General features: G+C 44.0%; 1 protein-coding gene across 19 annotated transcripts in view; it reads left to right on the top strand.

The window, feature by feature from the left end:
• Positions 1–11314, top strand: part of FYN (FYN proto-oncogene, Src family tyrosine kinase) — a 142654-nt gene extending 131340 nt beyond the window's left edge. For all 19 annotated transcript variants that reach the window (XM_068938081.1, XM_068938080.1, XM_068938077.1 and 16 more), the window contains 2 exons: positions 612–743; positions 9712–11314. In XM_068938081.1, the coding sequence (XP_068794182.1) occupies positions 612–743; positions 9712–9920 (341 nt within the window). In that variant the 3' untranslated portion in view covers positions 9921–11314. The remainder of the gene's footprint in view (positions 1–611; positions 744–9711) is intronic.
• Positions 11315–18687: the final 7373 nt, after the last annotated feature.

Genomic DNA, 18687 nt, shown 5'->3' with positions numbered 1-18687 from the left:
GCCAGGAGCTTGAAGTACGCTGTCAAGTTATAAATCACAGGCCAGAGTTATGCCTTGACATCATTGCACTCCAAGCAACTTGCATGGCAGTATTATTTGTAAGCCCTTGCATGTTTCTAATGAAATATTAGGTTTGTTTTTAATTTATGTTTTTACCATATTTGTTTGTTTTGCATTTTGCTCAGCTTGAGCAGGGAAACTGGGAGGTACACTTCTAATAAATCTCACTTCTATTCGTACATGCTAATTCTGTTTAAGCTGCAAATATCACAGGGAAATGCTAATTGAAAACATTCTGGGAGAGTTTCTCTTATGTTGGGGTTACTGTTTTTTATAAAAACTTCTTTCCTTTCATAAAACATCAAGTCTGAATTAAAATTTCTTACACTTGGGATCCGGGACAAATCCACCCCTTTTTCCTGCTAAGTCTTTCCCTCTGCCCTACACATTCCACCTGTCCCATCATCCTTGGTCCTATTCCAAGGAGTAGTAAGTTAATATGTGTCTGCAGCTCTGCCAGCCCACAGTGTTGCAGAACAAAACGGTCACCTGTGAACCGCTACTTTGATTCTGTCTCTATTTTGATTAAAACTCATTTATTCTTTCATTAGGTGCAAAGTTTCCCATCAAATGGACTGCACCAGAAGCAGCGTTGTATGGAAGGTTCACAATAAAGTCAGACGTGTGGTCTTTTGGGATCCTACTGACAGAGCTGGTAACAAAAGGGAGAGTGCCATACCCAGGTAAGAAAACAGTCCCTAGTTGGAGCTGTGCTTCACCTGGGGAAAGGAGTGGGAATGAGCCACATGCATAAATTGGACTTTACGATTATTTTCATTAGGCTCAAAGGAGGATGGTTATCATGCATAAGTTTTGCATATGCTTAAAAATGGTCCTAACTCAGAGAGCCAGTGTGTGATGGTCGTGTTGAAAATGACAAGAGACAGAAAATCCAACATGTGCATTTTTATTTCTCTTTTGTATTATTCTCAATTCGGTTAGTATAACTTTTCTCAACCAAAAAATAAAATAAAACCATGTAAAATTACTGTATAATAGAGCAAATAGCTCTCCATAGTATTGTACCCGCTTTAAGATACCAGCCGTTAAACTTCCAGAGTGACATTATCCCATTTATTCTGTCAGTCTGGTTCTGTACAAGGTTTGATGACTGCCCGAATGTCTGGTGTTACCAAATCTCTTTTTTATAAACTCTTAAATTTCAATCCTGGTTTTAGATGTGGATGGAAAGGAAAGAAAAGAATTCTGTAACGTGCAGGCCAGAGCTCAAGGCAAGGTCATAGAGGGGCCAGGTTCTCTGCACCGGGAAACTGGAGGCCCCATGACTCTTTGTTGAAACCCTGCCAAGTATCCAACGGATTAAGATTTGTAGCAGTGGTGACTGGATCTGCCTACACAGAAAGAGCTTTTCATTCTGTTGCCCCCTGAAGGTTGTAGGCATTCAGGTGAAGAAGACAAGGGTGAGGTGAAAGCAGCGCATTAGATGGAAAAAAATTTAAGCCCTTCGTTTATTTATCACCACAGATACTAACAACCAGGCATCTCGTTACATCGTGGTTCTTTGTTTGGAAATTTCCCTAAATACTCACCAGTAAACTTTGGCTGTATGTACTGCAGCTGACTTAGTGAAAAGCATGCTAGAGCCATTTCAGTTTGCCAATCATCTGTGCCATTTCCAGGCAGTCAGATCCGTACATCAAATTCAGCAGGAAAAACCTCACGGTGGCGTTCCGTTTATCCTGTTGTATCGCATGCCACTTCAGAATGCTGAGCCTGCAAAACTGAACTCCCAGAGGTTTTGCTCAGACATTTCGATTCTGCTAGCTCCTAGCAGCCAGTAGCTGATATTTGGGAAGAGAATATGGGGACTCAGTAGTCCCCATAGTGATCGGTAGTGAATTTTGGCAGGATTAACAGGCAGCATCTTAGCAAAGCTGCAGCTGTGACAATAGAAAGAAGGAGCAGAAGGTGGGATGGTGCATGTCTGTGCAGTGGATGAATCCCTCTGCCCAACACTTCTGTATGTGGTTAAAGGAAGGAGGGTCCTGCCACTGCATAGAGCAGGTGGTGTCAGTAGCAGCCTCAAAGGTCTTCCTGCCAGGAGGGTTACTGGCAGAGGCATGGGAGGGCCAGCGTTATCCATAGATTTGCAGAGGGTTAAATGCAGGCAAGGCACTGTGTGCAAAGGTTGCAGAAGTTATAAACAAAATGTGTAAGATTTAGCTGAAACTGTCATTTCCACAAGGTGGGCAAAGATCTTGACCGTGATACAGGAAGAGACAGTTCCTGGTCGGTCCTAGCAGAGTAGATGTACAGGGACTCTTGCCAGCCAGGACAGAGTTAAGGGTGATTGTTTTCTTTTTTTTTTTTTTTTTGCTGAGCTCTGCATTTGTGGAAGAGAGATGCTTTGTAACTATCCTTCTCTCTTACCATTTGTGTGCACATACACATACACACACACAGAGGAAATAGTAACGTGGGCAATGTCTAAGCGCTTCATTAACTCCACGGTTAATAATTGAACGTTGTGCTAGCCAGGGCAATAGAGGAGGTCTGCATTTCCCAAGGGTTGCTTTCCTTCCCTATAAGAGAATGAGGACAGTGGATGTGCATTTAAGTGCTTGCAGTATATAATTTCTTATAGGATCCATGACAGAAGTCTCAGGCATGGTTTGTGTCCTGAAAATACAGACAGTTTTATTACGTGGCAGTTTGAGCACATCAAAGACAACTGGTGGCATCTCTCCTCTTTCAGTGCTGTCCTCCCCCTTCACCCCTTAGCCCATAAAGCCCCCACATGCTGACAGTCTTTCCGGCTCATTCTCCCCTACCCATGTTAGGAAGAGATCAAGTAGCTAGAAACAACTTTTTATGGGCTATGTATGACAAGAGGGAGCAATTTACTGGATGGTCACATACTTCCCTGGTTACACACTGCATGAGCTCTGCACTAGGACCCTTCCTCCCTGCTGTGACTCCCACCTTTGCCTCAGCCTGGAGCCCTTAACCATTCCCGTGACCATCATCACTCCCACCTCGGTCAGTTTTACCGAAGGGCGGCCTCTATTTAAGCTTTGTATTAGTCCTTAGAGATTTAAACTAGGTCTCATATCCCAGACCCTGACTGAGGAGGCTTTTATACACTGATACAATAGGGAAACTGAAGAATTGAGGCCTTCTCAAAAGCCCAGGTATGTAAGTGGGATTGACAGAGGGCTCAGACTTCCCAGAATGGCATGGCCCTCCTGAGTACCTCAGAGAGGACGCTGTTTTCCCCGACCTAGAAAGGACCATCCATCTCCTACTTCACACTTGGGAAGGAAGGATAAAGCTTTGTGAATTCTGATTCCTGTCTGGGGTAGGGAGAAGGGTTCACACATCGCCACAGGAGAAGGGCCTTTCCTACCTTCACATCATGGCTTGCATGAGGAGGGAGAAACAGGAGGTGAGCCACCCCAAGGGACAGGACTCTGCCCTCCTCACCAAGGTGCAGCAGACAAGCTGTAGGTGAGAGTGTGCAGTTCACAGGCACCGCCGACCCACTCTGCCGCCCAAGCCATGGGGATTTGGAAGCTCAGGAAGGGGTCAACCTTGAAACAGAAAGGGTCATGGAGCTGACACCCTGCTGTAACGTCCAATTTCTGAAAGAGTTGTGGGCACATTGTCCCTATGCTCTTGCTCGTAGCAGGCCAGGGGAGCAGGGAGAGGCCCTCAAACAAAGGAATTGCTCTCTTACTGGACTCTTGGTGCCTGGAGTGGTTATTTGTATCACACGCCCCAGTTCTGTGGTGGTAACCATGCCTGCAGGCTGCTCTACCTCATGCCATTTAGAACCAAGCATTGTTTTAAGCTTGCTTAGGAGGGAGAAGGACAACGCAGAGGACAAAAGGAGAAGGCGGGCAGTATGTGGACAGGACTAGATAGTGTATGTGCAGGACTTGGCATTCATCATCTCCCAGATTTCAGTCAGAACCTGTTCAGATGTCCCCTTCAGAAGGCAGGCTGGAGCAGTGGCAGGGTATGTGAGTAATAAAGATTTTGCTGGCAGAGGTGAAGATCAAGCCAGGGTTCATGGTCAAGCCTTGTCCCCCAGACCTAATAGCTCTCACAAGCAAGAGTCAGACTTTTTAACACATGCCATCATCTTCATCCTTTAGCCAAGCCTGCTTCTCTGTCAGTGGACCTAATGGATTGCTGTGATAACTAATTTATAAAAGCTTTCACTGCCATTCCCTAATGCTTTCCCTTTCTTTTCACAAGACAGCAGATTGAAATAAGCAACTTTCACAGTCTTTTGGGGTGTTGAGGTTCTTTTTTTGCCATCACACTCGGGAAATGAAAACTGGATATGGGCAGAAGAGGAGCCAAGTTTTGAAAAACAATCTGCATAGTCAACCTTTTTCAGTTTCTGTTTCTTTCCCTTTTTTCAACTTCCTCTTGGGTCTTAGTATTTTCTTAAATGGAGTTTAAGAGTAGGAGGCTGCGATTCTCTGGCGGTAGTCCAGAGAGATTGTTGGTTTTAACATGTTACCTTTTGGATAGACACGAATCTCAGTTTCACTCAACCAGCACCTTTGACTTGCCCCTTTTGAACTCTCTGCACTTGTCACATTGAGAGCATTTACATTTTATGTCTAGCCTGACAGCCACCATGATACCATCCACGGTGCTGTCTCCAACCAGGCTGGGCTTTGAGCTCAGACTCAAGCACCTCTGCAGTCAGTGGGGAGCTGTGTTCAGCCTCCCTGTCAGCTGGGGAGGCTCGGGCCGGAAATGTGAAAGAGTGCATGGCGCACTCCCGAGGGCCTGGGCCGAGCACCCGTCTGTGAGGCAGCATGTGTACATACCATCATCATGGATGGTAAATAAGAAGTCAAGAGAGATGCGTACTTAACATATAGCGCAGATACGTTCAGGTATGTTCTTTACTAGATAGGAAAGTTCCACTCACAAACGCTGTAGCTCCTAGTTGCATCCATTATATCTAGCAAATGATAATTTATTAAAAAACAAAAGGCAGATTTAGATAACCTAGCCCTGAGGGTGTTTTGAGGGTGAGGAGTTCTTAGGAGTTCTAAATGAAATGGTATGACTTCCAGGTGCTTATAACTTGTTACTACTTTTCCACAGGAATAATTAAGTTCATCTTATTCCCTGTAGCAAACAGCATTATGATTCAAAGGTTATCCACATTCAGGAGTAGCTTTCCCATTCCCTGTTACAGGAGCTATTGTTCCTATGTATGAAATCATCTCCCTGTCTGAGCCCCACGTCCCATCCCTCTCCCCTCGCTTCTGGCTTTTCTTTAGGGTTACCCACAGAAGTTAGGAATTCTGTTTCTACATCGAACCAACGAAAACTCATAAATCCAGCCATGCTCACTGTTGTACCTCTCTCTTGGAGGGCGTGCTGTCAGTGTCAACGTGATCTAGCCCCTCTGGAGAGCTAAACAATTTTACCTTACAACTGCACTAGAGGAGTGCCAAGCTGCCCACTGCAAATATGTCTGAGAAACCTTTGAACGTGAGCAGAGGCACAACTATGGGTCCTTGGAGAACCTTTAACCTCTGAAACACAGCATTTCTGGGGATGCACAGCAGATATACTGTTGTTGCAAGGGTCTTGTTTTAAGCATCTGTATCTGTGTAGTTTGGTCGTTGGACTGAGAGTATGCAGTGGATCCTGAAAGATAATTCTCAGTCCAAAAGAAGGAAGAGAGAATAAAGTGGCTTAAAACCATCACTGCCGTCACTGGGTTTGGATTGCCCAAAGTGACCTATGTGAAATATAAGCTTACATCTCTTACTAGTGCAGCTTTTCTAGGAAAAATCAAGCAGCATTGTGTTTCTGTCCCCAGTCCGTATGGGCAGTATATTTTTATTCCGTCAGGTTTTAAAATGGACATATTCTGTGGTATGCTAAGACTGCTGTTCTACTAGCACAGCTGGATGGCAGGGGGTTATTTGGTCTTTGCTGTTCTTGGGGAATGAAGAGCTAATAGAAAAAAGCTGCCCTTTGGAAATTGGATGTTTTCTTTTTGGTCCAAATGCTAGTTCTAGAAACATCATGAACACAAACAGGTTTTTAAGAAGGTAAAAGAGCTGTAGTCTGCAGGAGAACATTGCTGAGTAGTTTATTCCACAGACTTAGGGTTTTGTAAAATAAACTTTTAAGGGGTCTGGAAGTGTACTGCAATCAGAATTTCATTTATTATTTACAAAAAGACTTGAAACTCTTGGGAATTCATTAGGAGAGAAGAGTTATACCAGCTGCTCAAATATTCTCTCTGTGGTGTTAGAAGTGCAGATACAGCAGGCTCCTGCTATCAGAAGGGAAACGCTGGAACGTGTAGGATAAGATAAGTGAATCTAGATAATAGGTTTGTAAACATAAACAGGCCCTGTAAGAAGGAAAAAATAGTATCCCTAAAACATTGCTCTTTTAGTAAGTCTGACTAATAATCCAAATAAGATTTTGAAAAAAATGTATTTGAAACTCTCTTTTCCATCTACTAGCACATCTTAAAACCAACCGAATATATATTGGATAATCCTAGATTCTGCAGCGCTTGGTAGAGAAATGAATTCCAATAAGGAACGTGAAGGTCACTTGATTTGGTTTCTTATCTGGGATTTATTCAGAGGAGGGAAAAGGAGAAAGAAAAAGAGGGTGTTTTTCTGGATAATACTGCAAAACCTAGCTTCACTGACTTTCCAGGGACAGAAATGACTGTGACTTCAGTCAGCACTGTCTCTTTCATGTTCTCTTTTCCACCTTTTTACAAGAAATGGGAAGTGAAGAGCTAGCTATTTGCGTTTTCCCTCCCCCGCTTCTCTCCTCCGGGTTTTTCTTCCAGCGTGTAACTTCGTTATCAAGTTTCAGAGTATGCTTTGCAGCACTGAGTAATGCACTGCATAAAAATACCAAACATTTGATATCTTAGAAAAACAAATCAGTTGGGAAGGAGCTTTTCTGCTGCTGTTGCTTCCATCCATGTTGTACTTAAAGGAGTACTGCCAAAATAAAAACAAAGAATGCAGTTTGCTCGTACTGTAGGTATATACAATATACGAGTTACTGTTAACACTCGTTTTCTTAGGCTTCACTATGTAAGGGAAGCAAAACACAGAAGTTTTTACCCCAAAACCTGAGCTAATTCAGCTGATTTAGAGATGAGAATAAGACAAAATAGTGCAGTTTGTTGTTCAAAAAGCAAATTAAAAAAAAAAATTGAGACTATGACTTGGGCAACATGCCCATTTTTTCTTGTAGCATCTCAAAACCAGCAAAGCCAGAAGGTTTGGGTTGATACTGCCTTTGGGGTGGTGGTGCCTCACAGACCATTATATTCTTTTGCAATTTAAAAAGAAAAAGTGGGATATGTTTGTTAAGTTTTTTTGGGGTTATTGAGGAACATCCAAAAGTGTGTGGCACACTTTTCTGGTGATGTGAACCTGCATGACCTAACAACGTCAGTCTTTTGGAGTTGGTAAGACAGGAGAACTTCTACTCTAGGCAGAGTCTGGTGCCTACAGAAGAACAATTTTTACTCTATTATTTTCACCATTCTGTTGAGTCCTGATCATACGCCACTTTAGGTGCCATACAGTTTGTTCCTACTCATAAGCATCTAACACAAAAAATATAATGGGTAGATACAGGTGGAAAAGCAAACACAAGAAAGCGGTACTAAAGTGTTGGTCTGCAGGATAAGGAATACTATAAATCGGTAATCAAACCTTTGTTTTTGAAATTATCACTACAAAAGGGGGTGGTAAGGAGAGGATCGAAGGAGGGTGAGGCACTATTCTGAGGAGCTCCCTCCACGTGCAACAGGCAGCATAAGAAACAGCACAGCGGCGCTTATTTAAAAAGCCAAGGTGGTATGGTAGGTAGGAACTGCGAACCGACCAGGACATGACCGAAAGAGAAACTAAATGCTAGCGCGGCAGGTTGTGAGATGCTCTGAAATTGAAGACAAGCAGCTTGTATTTCACATAGCAGACAATGGGGAGCAAATAGCGAGTACAAAGGCTATAGGCAAGGAAAATGATCCTGACAGAGACATTGTGAATGGATTTCACCAGGAGGAGATTGCTTTGTCAAGAGGAAAAGGTTTTGTAATCATAACATGAGATGGGGATGCGGATGGACAGGAAAGGCTGTATCTTGCAGATGCTTCTTTCAGTACATCTTTAAGAATTAAACATAGCCAGGACATGAGGACTCAGGACAAAGTCCCAGTCCAAGCTTACACCTAAATTACCTGTCTAAATGCCAGGCAGGCATTGGATGTTATAAGGATGTTATTCACAGTGGTCAAGGTGGAGAGTAAACAAATGAATCTGTATTGAAGACGGTGGTTGAATATTTCTCATAGATAAGATTACCCAAAAATATGGGGTGGAGAGAGAAGAGCAGAAGATTCTCTGGGTCCTGAGGGTGGGTCAGGAAGGATTTTCCAGAGGACACCCTGGAAAAACAGGTAGAGGAGACCCAGGAAAGGACGGAGTCGTGGAAGCCCAGGGGAGGATAAGCTAGCAAGAGGAGCAGCACCAAAGTGCTGGTTTCAAGAATGACAGCGTTGCTCCCGGTTCCCCTGCAGAGCTGCTCGGCAGAACCCACTAAGCTGGGGCAGTGAAGTCTGCAGGTATTTTTCAGCAGTGGACTAGGGCTGTGCTTGCCAACTGGCAGGAAAGCAGTTTGTAAAGCTTGCAGTCAACGCACATACTTTCTCTAAAATACTTCTGCGTGCCTATGGTGCCGGCCTTACCCTTGATACTGTTAAAAAGCCCAAAGGAATAACTGGAAGAGATAGCTAACCTGAAGTTGAAAACTGAGGTGAAAAATGTTTCATCAGAGGAAATAAGGACTGAGGAGGTTACATAGGAAAGGCAAGGTAGCAAGGGGCCTGGCTTCCTACACAAAGACAAGGATGGCAGTAATGTAACTTATTTTCTTTTTTAAAACTTCTTTTGAGAGAGAGAACTGTGATTTTGCAGTGGAGATGTTTTGCCTGGCATTTGACTTGTCTTCTGAAACAGCTTGTTCTCTTTTGGTTTGGGATGGGACCCTGGGATATGGTAGGAACAACCCTAGCCAGCACAGACCCAGGGAGTACAGCACGAGGCCTCTGAGCTCATGTGAAAGATAGCACTGCTGGACGTACCTGGTAGTCTAAAGTAGCGGAGTCTGTCGTCATGAAGTCTGGGCAGCTTGACCTCAGAAGGCACTAAAAAAATTTACAAAGCCCATGCTCAGAGTGAGTGTTTCAAAGATTTGTCCTAATTTTTAGAATTTTGGTGTTTGTTGTAAGGCATTTATTTTTCTTTAACCTGCTCACATAGTATATCTCAGAGCTACTTTTGGTGTGTTGGGAAAGTGCCAAATTCTACCCTGTGTAACTTGGGCCTGATCACTGTCACTAAACCAAAAGGGTAGCCATGGGAGCAGCATTTTACTCCTCACTGTTTTTTAAAACCCTCTGCTGAGAAAGAAAATTAAGCCAGGTTATCTTGCAATAGATGGAAAGCTGAAATAAGACTTTGAGATGGTTTTGTATTGCTTGTCTTAACCAAAATAAATAAGTATGCGTGAGAAAATGGTATGTATTGTAAATACAGTTGTATATGAAGAATAGGGTTAATTTTCCTGTACTTTAACAGTGTGGATTTGTGTGTTCCTTACTAGGCATGAATAACCGTGAAGTTTTGGAGCAAGTAGAACGTGGTTATAGGATGCCATGTCCTCAGGACTGTCCCATCTCCTTGCACGAGCTTATGATCCACTGCTGGAAAAAAGACCCAGAGGAGCGTCCAACTTTCGAATATTTGCAGGGTTTCCTTGAAGACTACTTCACCGCAACAGAACCCCAGTACCAGCCCGGCGACAACCTGTAAACCCCTGGTCTCCACACACTGTCATGAATTACCAGGTGTTTTCAGCCCTGCCCACCTGCTCTTTAGCTTCCAACTCAGTGACCGGCTTCTCCAGAGTGCAGCATCTTCCAGCACCGCAGCGCACATGCGGGGGGGCCCCGCAGCTGCGAACTGCCTCAGCCCTTGCCTATGACCACTTGTCCTAATAATCTGAATGTCCTTGATGAAAAGGAGAAAAACACTTGTTTTTTCTTAATCAGAGACTCCTAAACTGCATTGTATTGATGTTATGTAAACTGCAAAAACTCTGTTCATTGTAAATAGTAACTCAGTGCCAATAACTGATCCTAGTGCTTTCCTTTTTTTAAAACGCAAAACCTATGTGATTTTAACTAGTCTTCTCCTGATTCAACTAAAAGTATTATTTTCCAGAAGTGGCCTCTTTTGTCTAAAACTTTTTTTTTTCATGTTTTAACAAAAAAAAAAAAATCAGGACAGGTGTTTGGTTTTTTGCTTTTTTATATATAAAATATATATAATATATATACATACCTGTACATACAGTAAATGGGTGCTATTGCAGAGGAAACTCATTTTGAATGGAATGAATCCTGCTGCAGCAGTACCCAGAAAGTGATAATTTTACTGCAGACATGAAAACACTGGTGGGATTCTGAAAGCCAGTGATCTAATTTTTGGCTTTTGCCAAGCATGATTTTTTTAAATTGGATTGCACTTTTTGTTTATGACTATGTACCTGTAGATGGTTGTAACTTTGCTCTTTCAGGAATCATGTGCTGTATTTACAGTAATGTTTCCAATGTTTGACAAGTGTGTGATGATTTGTTCTTGAAATTAAAATGAACATATTTAAAGCAAGAAAACTACACCATCACCGTTTGAACTGGAAAATTGAAACCACAAGGACTTCTTGTATCAAAACATATATACTGAAATGTTTCAAAAAGATTTATTAAGCAGTGTAACCACATTCAAATGGTCTTACAATCATAGCATTTTAGCCATGTCACCCTGCTAAACTGTTGGTCCTGCAACTAAGATTTTTCTGTTTTATGTGTAACATTTTCCATTGTAAAATAAGTGTGTTGAATGTCCTGTACTGCTAATGAAATTACTTTCTCTATGTCTGCAAGTTCTCCAGTGGAATTACTATGCACTTCTTTACATTTCATGGGGGATGCACAGAACGAAGTATTACCTTTTCAGTTGTCTGTACCAGCCTTGAATTACTTACGTTTAACCAAAAAAAAAATTCCTTTCTACTTCTATTGAGTTTTTAATACTGAGTTGCAAATTTTAAAGTCTTAATTACATTTTGTTATGGTTTATTTGCAAGTTTACATTTTAAAACTGTTTAACTTTCTTAATTTAGTAATTAAAAAAAGAGCATTTTACATTTGGATAGTTGTTTTTTTGTTTAAATTGTGGAGCTAACGGTGGAGAGGAGATAAAACTTTACCAGCAGGGGTATCAAGCCATTTTAGGCACCATATTTAATAAGAGTATACAGACCAGTTACCTGTGGGGCATCCTTTTCCAAATTATGAAGCCATTATGTTTTTAAACAGCTGGAGTTCAACTTTAGGGATGATTGATAGGTGAAAGCATAGATCATCTATCTCCCTTTTCTCTGTTCTAAAGAGCAATTTATTCTTTAAGAGCTGCCTTGCTTTTAATGTGAATACTTTTGCATTTGCAAGTGTTACAGGAAAATAGTTTCTATGCCTTTTATTGTTGTTATTGCTTTAAAGTGTTGCAGCCAAGTAAGACCTCCTGACACTTAAAACTTTTAACACTTCGGTGATGGATTCATATTCTGAATATTCACACATTTTCTAAAGAGGACCTCTTTCAGTTTCTGAAATCTAACACACTAACAAATGGAGATTCAGAGAACGAGTTGTCATCGTTTTAATATTTTCTATACAAAACATTGACTGAAAACCCTCTTTCAAAGAAGGATCCCACAAACTTAGCCTTTCTTGAAGTGTGAATTTATGTGGCAAAGTTGCTTGTTACCAGATTTCCATGATAAATTGGTTAACATTTTACATGCAGAGACTATATGTAATGTTATGTACATGATATGTATAATGTTACTGTTCCTAACGCTGTGAAATACTTAAAGGCCAGACCTCTTTTGGACTTTTTTTAATCGGCCTTCTTTTAATACGTACAAACTAACTGAGTTGTGGTCCTCTTTTCCCCACAGCTACCCCCTTGCCTTAAAAGATAATCCACTGAACTGAGCACTTCAGAGGAACACACCTGGCTATTGAAGTCAAAACGTAATGTACTCAAACAAGCGCTTGGTAGCAAAGCATGATAACTCTGCCAAGTTCCTAAGCAGTGTTTTGTGTGCGACTAATTTAAGTACCATTTCCATCCATAATAGAGGATGAGGCTAAAACATTGGTTTTGCATATGTTTCTCACTGGAAGTGAGACTCAAATGGGGAGTTGCTGGGGTTTTACAGCGGTTATTTCTGATTCTTGGGTTTGTTGTTTCTTGTATCACATTCAGTCTATGAGTACCATGTTGGACTCTGCTGCCTCTCTGCCTGCAGCTCTTTTGTATGCAGACTTCTGCCATTGCTGAGTGGCAAATCCAGACCATTTCTCATCGGTAGCAATTCTGCTTCTTTTTCTTAATGTTGAGAGTTCTGTTGTTTGGGTTTTTTAATCTCTCAAATAAAAACATTAGCAAAAATTTAAATAAGGTTGTTAGCATCTTTGCTATGAATTAATAGAAAGCTATTCATAGGCACTGTGTACAAACTACACATAGCTGTGCGGTGACTGTAGAAGTAGAACTATCAGATTAAAAATCTCCTGTTCCCTCCAATAGTTCTTAAATCTAAGGCTAAACAAATCACATCCAGATATCTAAAGACAATTGGCCGAGGTGCTCCCCACACCAACGCATCTCACTCCTAACCAGTCTTCGGTGTGATAGTGAAGTTTCTGCCAACATCTAGAAGCAATCAGTGAGAAGGCCCAGATAACTATAGGCTGATTAATCCACCACCAGCCCCAGGAAAAATGACAGGCAGAAATGCAACACTGCCATGAAAGGGGTGGTTAATACAATTAGTGCCTATTAATATCATTTTATGGGAAGGAAATGATGTGCGACTTGGTTGATATTCCAAGAGATCCAAAGTTTGATAAAGGCACTAACATTATATTGCTCGGCTTAGGCAAAAGGTATTCATCTGACACTTAGTTCTATCTATCTGACGCTTTTTTTTTTTTAATTGCCACTGTAGAAAAGCAATGTAAATACGAAATGGAAAACTGATTAACTCTTGAAATTACAAAAGTAATTGGAAGTGGAACATGTATCTCCAATGCAAGTGTTCCTCATGAAGTCTCCCGAGTGGAAGGGACTAACTGCAGACCAAGAAGACAGATCTGCTAAATGTGTTTGACCTTACCACATAGCTTCAAGGTGAGTGAAAAGCTGCTCGAATTCATTTCAGTATGCACCATCCTTTTCTCAAATACTGCAGTAAGGAATTCAGTGCACTAATGAATGCTACCATATTGTACCATAAAGGTTTAAGAGCCTTACATGAGGCAGAACCGAAGTATACAAGAGCTATTAGGATATGTATAGTAGCTCCTCTTCCAATGTGTGACTATATTCATTCATCAAAGGCTTTTCCTGTCTAATGGGAAATTACCAGCAGCAGTGCAGACAAAAGGATATTTATTTTCTCAAGTAGTGTCACTTTGAGGGTCTGTCTATCTTTCAAGAATAATTGAAGGCTGTTTGTAGCTCAGAAATCTCATTGTATTCTGCACTCTCACTAAGCAGTCATAATAATTTCCTGTGACTCGCACGCAGGCAAATTCATCGCTGAAGGAGTTTCTGTTAATTGGGGCAGTATTCCCTACCATCTGAACAGAGGAAGGGCACAATTTGATTTAGGCTTTTCCTATATAGACTAAAACAGAATCCATGTTCTTTCAGCACAAAAAAAAAAAAAAAAAGTCCTTTGCCAGGGTCCCGCTTGCATAGGATGTTAGCCTCTCCCTCCCAGGGCTTCTGAATTTATCAGGAGAATCTCTGACAGCTAAAAAGAAGTTACTGAGCTTCCCTTTGAATGTTAGAGGGGAAATCCTAGCTTACCTTAAATCTGTGAGAATTCTTCTGTTGACTTTTAATACAACCAGCATACTTACGTATGTATATCAAAACCCAATTCAGGGTCTGCATATATATCAGACATGAAAACATCTGAATATATATAAACATCCATCCATCTCCTTCTGTTGCTTCCCTGTAGCTTGAATGCTTAACAAAAATGCACTCGTAGGACCAGGACATGAGTGGATTAGGAGAACAGGATGGTGCCAACAACCCACGAGATTTTTTCTTTCTTTCTTTTTTCAAGGGCTCCCACTACTTGATCGGTCACAACCTTTATTCCCAGGCCGGAAGCGGGGCGGTACAGCCAGCACTGTCGCCGCAGCGCTGTGATGGTGCCGGTCTCTGGCTAATGCAAAGAGCAGCCTACAGCTGACTTCAAAGTGGGGGAGGAAAAAAAGGTTCCTCCAAAGGGAAGGGCTGCAGTCGGGGGGCCCGCGGCGTGAGCATGCCGGAGGAGCAGAAAGGGGAGAAGACTTCCCTCCCAGGAAAAACAGGTCATTAACTTGTCAGCTGTACATCATGTCATGCACAGGGAGATCTAAAGGTTGCAGCACCAGCTGTGCTTGCAGCATCTGTGTTTCGCTGTGGCCGGGGATTTATGTGATCAGATTATGACAGACTGGCGAGCCTGCATTGCAGTTTCTGCTACCAAATGTAAATATCTTCTCTGTTACAGGGGAGAAGGGAAGGGGGAGGGTAAACAGAATATATTTAAGTTGGTCAAGAAATTGCAAGAGCGGCGTGTCCGTGACTGAAGGGAAAGTGTTACGTCTGACTGAGTAAGCCAGATGGGAGTTTGATTGTTCTGCTCATTGTTGGGAATAATTCAGCATTAAGCTCTGTGAATAGCAAAAAGGGCAAAGAGCAAAGAAATGAGATTATCCTCCTTCCTCCACAGCAGAGGCATAGCTTGCTGAGGGCTCTGATTTGCTTTTTTATGCATCAGCCTTTGCTACTGAGCCCCGCACCTGGAGTCTCGTGAAGTTTGCTCAGATACCTACTGTCACAGCCACGTACAAAATCCCCGAGGCCTGTAACAGATGCATGGGCCTGTAATGGTGCATTTTCATTGGGGGGGGGGGGGGGGGGGAGGGAGGGAAGGGAGAAGAAAAGGCTGCAGGAAAGCTTTCTCAACTGTTACAGCCTTATCCGCAGACCTGGAGCTGAGCTACATGCCAAAAGCCTGCCCAAATGCCTTGGCTTCACCTGCACTTTATTTGCTTCTGTGATTAAGGCAGCTGAATTTTCCCAGCCAGAATCTGCTACTTGCACAGGAAGGGTCCTGGGGTGTTCAAAACCTGCTGCAATGGTCCTAGCAAAAGGGTCCTGGGCCGTTGCCGGAGGGCTGGTACACTCTCCGGCCAGCCACCCTCTGCAGCCTGGGCATTCCTGCAAGCTGGTCTGGGGCCGGCAGAGACTTGAAGTGAGCTGCGTTTGTGCAAGCCTCAGACCCCAGCCTGGGTGACTACCGAGCAGCAGATGATAAACTCCTGGTCTTCTAGAAACAGCAACGGCAAAGAGCCACAACAGGAACTGATTTACGTCTTCAAGGAAGAGGACTAGGTACTTTTGATCAGAGGAGAACTGAAGTTTTTCCCGCAAATTCCCATGCCTCCCCAACACAGTGAGGCCTCCAGCCGAGCTTTGTGTATGACCTCATCACATACGTCCCGCGTCTACAGCACATACCACATACTGAACATTTGCATATGTTACGCGTCTTTTGTTCCACATGGGTGGCCTCCCCTTCCCCTTCCCCCTACCTCTCGCCCCATCACTCACCCACGCTGCTCCACTTGCGTTATTTCAGACGTGTCATTGCTGCAGAAATACATACCGCTACCCTGGCCTTGCTGAGAGTGGCGGCTCTGCTCATTGTCAAACGTCGAGTGGGTAATGATCAATGGATGACTAATTGGAAGCGAGGGGGAATAAAATAGGTATTACTCTCTAGCTTCTGCTCTTAATTAAGAGGATACATAAGGCTGTGGGGAAAATTTTAACAAATGGCAAGAGGGTTTTTGTCATTTTGCAAGGCTTAATTAGAAGCATTGCGTAAGCGAACGTATAGGTACCACTTTCGTTCCGTTTAGGTGTCTCTCGGGGCGTAACTAACAAATGCCAAAGCAAAGGCCTAAAAAAAATTAGTGGAGAAGATGTCTGTAGGCACGTGCCTGGCAATTTAAACAGCAGGAGAGGGAAGAAAGGGCCCGTTTCCCTCGCGGTGCAGAGCCAGGGAGGAGCTAGCGGAGTGCAGGCAACTGGAGAAAGCGGTGGTCACAAACGTTACACTAAGCAATGAAATGGTCGTCGTAATGTTTCTTCATAAATTCGCTCCACTAATTTTTAAAAGTCAAGCAATATTACAGTGCTTTTTTTCGAGCAGTTAATCATTTGGAAGCAAAACATTTATGATTGAGAGAGTTTTCGGAATAAATAGATGCAGTAGAAAATATAAGAAGTGGCACTCAACACTGACGTTTTCTGCCTAACAGACAAGAAATTTTCCAACTCCTGAAGGACCAGCGACTGCTCACTACAAAAAGGCTTCACATTATCTGCCTTGCCAATGAAATAGTCACCCTGTGTTTGAATGTTAATCTGTACTTTCCATGATGGGCCCCCAATATGACACATCACAGTCTGCTTTAAAATAGTGTACAGATGAGATACTAACTTTAAAGAGTTCAGAGCTTGATCCAGCTTCCAGTGAAGTGAGCGGGAAGATTCCAGAAACAGAAAAGAGGCCTTCAGAAAGCAATTACTGTAGCCTTGATTTTGGGGAAGGAGAGAGACAGGCTTTCAGTATTTGCAGTGCTGAAATAAACTGAGATACCTATTCTCTAAGTTTCCTAATCCAAAACTGGCAGCAGGTCTACAACTTTGGGGGGGGGGGGGGGCTTAGGTTCAGGCTGGACTTTGTCTTTGCTTTTAAACCCTACTCTGCCAACAGTGCTGTTAACAGTGTGCAGAGAGCGCCTTTCAGGTTTTTTTCCCTGTCTCTCAGGCTCATGAAGTACGTGAAGCTCAAGTGAGATGAAATACTCCCAGTACCTGCTGCTTTCTGGGGTTTGGCAAGCTAAAGAGGGGACAGAGACTGGTCCTTCAGTCGCGGCCACAGATATCCTTAGGCCTGCAGGCGTGACTGATGGACCTGGGAGCGCTGACATGAAGGCCAGATTTCACACAGTGCTCCCAGGGCATCATGTCCTTGAGGAGGCAGGCTGCTCCGCGCTCCTTCCTTTGCGCCGCAAACACCACTTCAAATAAAGATATGTACACGCGGTCAGAACAGAAATAACCCCAGGAGACTGAACACTGAATGAGGCTACCTAACTGCCAGGGGCATTTCTATGCAGCCAGTTGAAGCCAACAGCCTGTGGCTTTGCCATTTCTCCATCCAGCCGTGTCCCATAGAGCCTCAAACGCACGCCGGCCACCACGAGCCGCACTGGATCGAGACCCTGGCGAGGACCCTTGGCTGGTGATTACAGCCACAGCCTCTTTCCTCCGACAGGCTTGCAGCTATCTTGGATGGAGGGGGGAGGCCGGCAGCTGCTGTCATTTACTGGTGGGTCTAGCCTCATGTCCGGTGTATAAACGGTGGAGAAGGACAGAAGACTTTTCATAGCCCTCGTGAGAAAGGGAGCCCGCCCCGCTGGGCGAAGCTGAGAAGCGCTAAGTGCCACCCACCCGCGAGGCTCTGGCCGCCGTTCCCCCGGGGCGACTCTTCCCGCAGTTCCCTGCAGCCGGGAGCAGGAGCTGATCAAGGCACTATAGGAACCGTGTAAGCGTTTTATTTGAACTCCAGGAACATCAGGTACTAATCAGAACAGCTTTCCCTCCCCTCTCCCACCCTGCCTGCACGTATCAGCTGCAACACCAAAGATAATGACACCCTCGTTGCGGAAATAAATCTGCCCAGCTCTGCCGGCTGCTACAGCCAGGCGCTAACTGCAAGGCGTCCACCAGCCAAGGCACGTGCTCGAGGCCCTGATTTTGACTCCTGTGTGGCTTTGGACCCCCTTGCAGCCTTTTGCCACCACGGGCTGCAGCCAGGGCCGTCAGCTGCCGCACGCTGCTCCTGGGCAGGCCGCCAGCATCCCACCGGTGCGGAGGTCAGCGAGCAGGCGAAATAGCTGGAGTGCTTTTAGCTCAGGCAAAAAGCCTCCCATCTGGAGCAGTTCGGTCATCGTCCCGGGTGAGGAGCGCTGCTGGGCTAACGAAGCTCAGCCTGGTGACGAGCCAGCTACCCGCCCATCTCCTCCTCCCATAATAACCGGTAAACACTTTCCACCTGCCTGAGTGGGGCTCCATCCCCTCCCGAGGAGGCTGTAATTGAGCCCCTGGGAAAGGCCCTGGCGTGTGGCAGGCGCAAGTCTGAATCTCGGTGTTTCCTTAGGAGAGGAAGGCGGGATTTATGGTTAAAGAGGATTTGGGAGTTTAGTGATCTAGTCCTAACTCAGTCGCAGATGTTTGCTGGGATGTAGGGCTGGGCTCCTTGGGCAGGTGCTCCAAACCCCGACTTGGGTGATGCTCCCTTCCCCAATCCCTGGTTTTGCCCCAGAAGCTGCTACTCAGAGACTTTCTAACTCAGCATGTGCCAAAGCCC

The sequence above is a fragment of the Struthio camelus genome, chromosome 3, assembly GCF_040807025.1.
Source record: "Struthio camelus isolate bStrCam1 chromosome 3, bStrCam1.hap1, whole genome shotgun sequence".
Classification (NCBI taxonomy): Eukaryota; Metazoa; Chordata; class Aves; order Struthioniformes; family Struthionidae; genus Struthio; species Struthio camelus.
This window is presented reverse-complemented; position numbering and strand designations above follow the sequence as displayed.